Source organism: Microtus ochrogaster, unplaced genomic scaffold (genome assembly GCF_000317375.1).
Source record: "Microtus ochrogaster isolate Prairie Vole_2 unplaced genomic scaffold, MicOch1.0 UNK6, whole genome shotgun sequence".
NCBI lineage: Eukaryota > Metazoa > Chordata > Mammalia > Rodentia > Cricetidae > Microtus > Microtus ochrogaster.
This window is the reverse complement of record NW_004949104.1, coordinates 10,153,409-10,156,438: the sequence shown is the minus strand read 5'-3', so window position 1 is coordinate 10,156,438 and position 3,030 is coordinate 10,153,409. Positions and strand designations below refer to the sequence as shown.

Genomic DNA, 3,030 nt, shown 5'->3' with positions numbered 1-3,030 from the left:
CAATATTCTGTCTGTGTGTATGCCTGCTGGCCAGAAGAGGGCACCAGACCCCAGTACAGATGGTTGTGAGCCACCATGTGGTTGCTGGGAATTGAACTCAGGACCGTTGGTAGAGCAGGCAATGCTCTTAACCTCTGAGCCATCTCTCCAGCCCCGCAAAGATGATTTTTGTACAGGAAACAGATCATCTGATTCTTGACTTCTACCTGGAATTTAAATCTTATTTTTCTCTAACAAAACAAAACAAAAAAAATCTTACTTTTTTCTGAGGCTCACTTTCCTTCTTTTTTCTTTCTTTTCTTTTTCATTTTTTTTCCCAAGACAGGGTCTCACCATGCTCTGGTTGTCCTGGAACTCACTATGAAGATCAGGCTGGCCTCAAACTCATAGACACCCACCAGCCTCCGCCTCTGACAGCTGTGGTTAAATATGTGTGCCACTGTATTTACAGCAAAACTTCTACCTCTTGGGAATAAGGTTTAGCAAAACAGATCAGAAATTAAATATTAATGACTTAAAACCCTCAGAATGACAGAACACACGATCAACCCATTCATAATATCCTACTTAACTGTCACAAAGGCTCAAACGTTGGTGGGAAGATACCATGTGACTCTAACCAGAATTCCTATACTTGGAAGGAAGCAGAGGCCACTCTGAACCTTAGGGAGCAGCTATCTATCTCAGCCACCTTAAAAACACCATTTGTCAGTCTTCCACAGAAGAGACTACTTCAAAAAAGCCAAACAAGAACTAGGAAATTTAGAATCACATAAGCTTGTAAGTAGTTCAAAGCCATTTCCCTTCATCTGATACACTCAGAATTCACCTGTCAACATTTTAGGCAATGAGTTTAAGTTGTGGCGTACTTCTCAAGCATGAGAGCCTTTATATTTGGAAGACAAAATCTGAAGCACAGTCCAAAAAGATTTCTGACAAATGTTAATCCCAGCACAGGGAGGCAGAGGTGCCTGGTCTACAACTGATAGGAAAGCACTCAATCAAGAACTCACATTAAACACTCCCTTCCAGGCATACTTACTTAATCATTCATTTCTTCATCCATTCATTCTCTCGTCCTTTAATGCTGAAAATTACTGTCTGACACCTTACCAATCAGGGAAAAGTAAAGGCAGTACACAACCAAGGCCCAGCTTTCGTGAGTGTCCTAGAAGGCCAGGGACAATACGGCATGCTGGAGTTCAGGACACTGTTCATACTAAGGAAATATGGACATGGGATCAAGTAGAGCATAATCCCTGTCACTGGTCGTTTCAAGACTTTCCACTAGCCAGGTGGTGGTGACACGCCTTTAATCCCAGCACTCAGGAGGCGGGGGCCGGCGGATCTCCGAGGCCTGCCTCATCTAGAGCTAGTTGAGGACATCTAGCGCTGTTACACAGAGAAACAACCCTGTGTGAAAAAAACAAAAGACTTTCCACTGTAGGAACATTTTATATACTCTAGCCCAAGGCAGTTTAGAAAGCCAGAAATGAACTTATAGTAAGTTCACTGCAACTTGTTAATCTGTTCAGAAACACTCAGCAGCCAATATGACACAGATGCAATTATCTTTACTAAGTACAAAACCTTGACGTGGTTGCTGAGCTAGGGAAGATAGCAGACAACCAATCTGAAACCACCTGCAGTAGTGCACACCTCTAACTTCACACTCTGAAGGCTGAAGCCAGAGAATACTACAGGCAAACCATGTCTCCAAAAACAAAAATAGGAAGCTTAAAATCATCATGTATTCTTAAGTAACAAATTACGACTAAAGGCTTGCTTTTGTGAGTCCATACCCAATGTGTAACAAAAAGAAAAAAAAAAAGGATTAAAAAAAATCCACAATTATTCCTGACCAAGTCACTCCTACAGGGACTGGACCCTCAAGGAAAGGATACAGGAGACAATGATTCTGTGAAGCACGCCAGAGGCGGAATCCTCGCCTGGTCCTATGCCACCCAATTGCACAACTGCTACAGAACATCTGGGTGCAAACAAGAACTTATCTACAAATGTCACATAGGGTCTGAGGGAACAGCTTTCACCTGAAACCTACAGTTTAAACCCAGTAGTCACATGTCCAGAAAAATGACCAAACTGATACTTTACTAAATGTATTTAGTCCCCAATGAGTCAGAACAAGACTATCACTTTAAACACCACCAATGAAAGTTACACATTACTTCGTCATTAGTAACAGGACTTACCTTTGTATAGCGATGGGGGGATTTCTTTAGGTCAAGGAACACATCTTCATTTTCTGTTTCATCCACACTTCTCTTCTCCATGGCTTCTTGGTGTGCAATTTTTTTTTTTTGCACCTGGGAAGATAAATTTCAGCACAAAACTGTCAAAAGGAGGAGTAAATATTCAGAAGACTTAGTTGCTTATGAAACTTTTAACTTTGAGGGGGAAAAAATCTAGATAGTTCTGTAAAGAAAACCACCCCAAAAATCATGGTATGAACCAGAACTGAATTGGAAAATGGACAACCTTAAGTATTAAGTATCCACAGCGTAAGGAAAGCCGAAGTGGAAGGGGCCCAACTCAGAGTACAACCTTTAATTATCGTTAAAACAAAGAGAAACCAAAATAGTCGCTGCCACCCACGAGAACCGACCAGGCGGTGCTGGTGAAGTTTCCCGGAGTAGAGGCAGGACTGGTTGGGCTGCCAATCCGGGAAGTCAGGCTGCTGGAAAGTGCCTGTCACTTTTCAATGGATGGCACCAGCTGCCCCTCATTACCCCAGTGTAAGAGGTTGGGGAACCGGCCTGAGCGCACCTCTCTCAGCCGGCCACACCTGTGGCCATGTGAGGGGAGTCCGCGGCGAGGGAAGGGCCGCCGCGGGCCTCCTCGGGGAAAACTCCGCTCCTTGAATCAACCCTCGGCCCCACACGCAAGCCCCGGGCCAGAGGCCTCCTCTGGAAGAAAGGCGGGGACGATACTCACGGAGGGAGCCGGGCCGGAGGGAACAGGGACTAAGTCCACGGGCCGGCCGCCTACAGCCGGCGCAGGCCCGCCTGC

The 3,030-nt window shown here is 44.9% G+C and overlaps 1 protein-coding gene across 3 annotated transcripts in view; it reads right to left on the bottom strand.

Annotated features, from left to right (window-relative positions):
• The window catches only part of Eif4enif1 (eukaryotic translation initiation factor 4E nuclear import factor 1), a 41,028-nt gene that overhangs the window by 37,560 nt on the left and 438 nt on the right, over nt 1-3,030 (bottom strand). Inside the window, exons 1-2 of one of the 3 annotated variants that reach the window (XM_005366088.2) lie at nt 2,956-3,020; nt 2,214-2,327 (exon numbers count right to left, since the gene is read on the bottom strand). In XM_005366088.2, the coding sequence (XP_005366145.1) occupies nt 2,214-2,294 (81 nt within the window). In that variant the 5' untranslated portion in view covers nt 2,295-2,327; nt 2,956-3,020. Of the gene's footprint in view, nt 1-2,213; nt 2,328-2,787; nt 2,864-2,955; nt 3,021-3,030 lie in introns of those variants that run through there. The other 2 variants (XM_026788714.1, XM_026788713.1) reach the window with 2 other exon arrangements.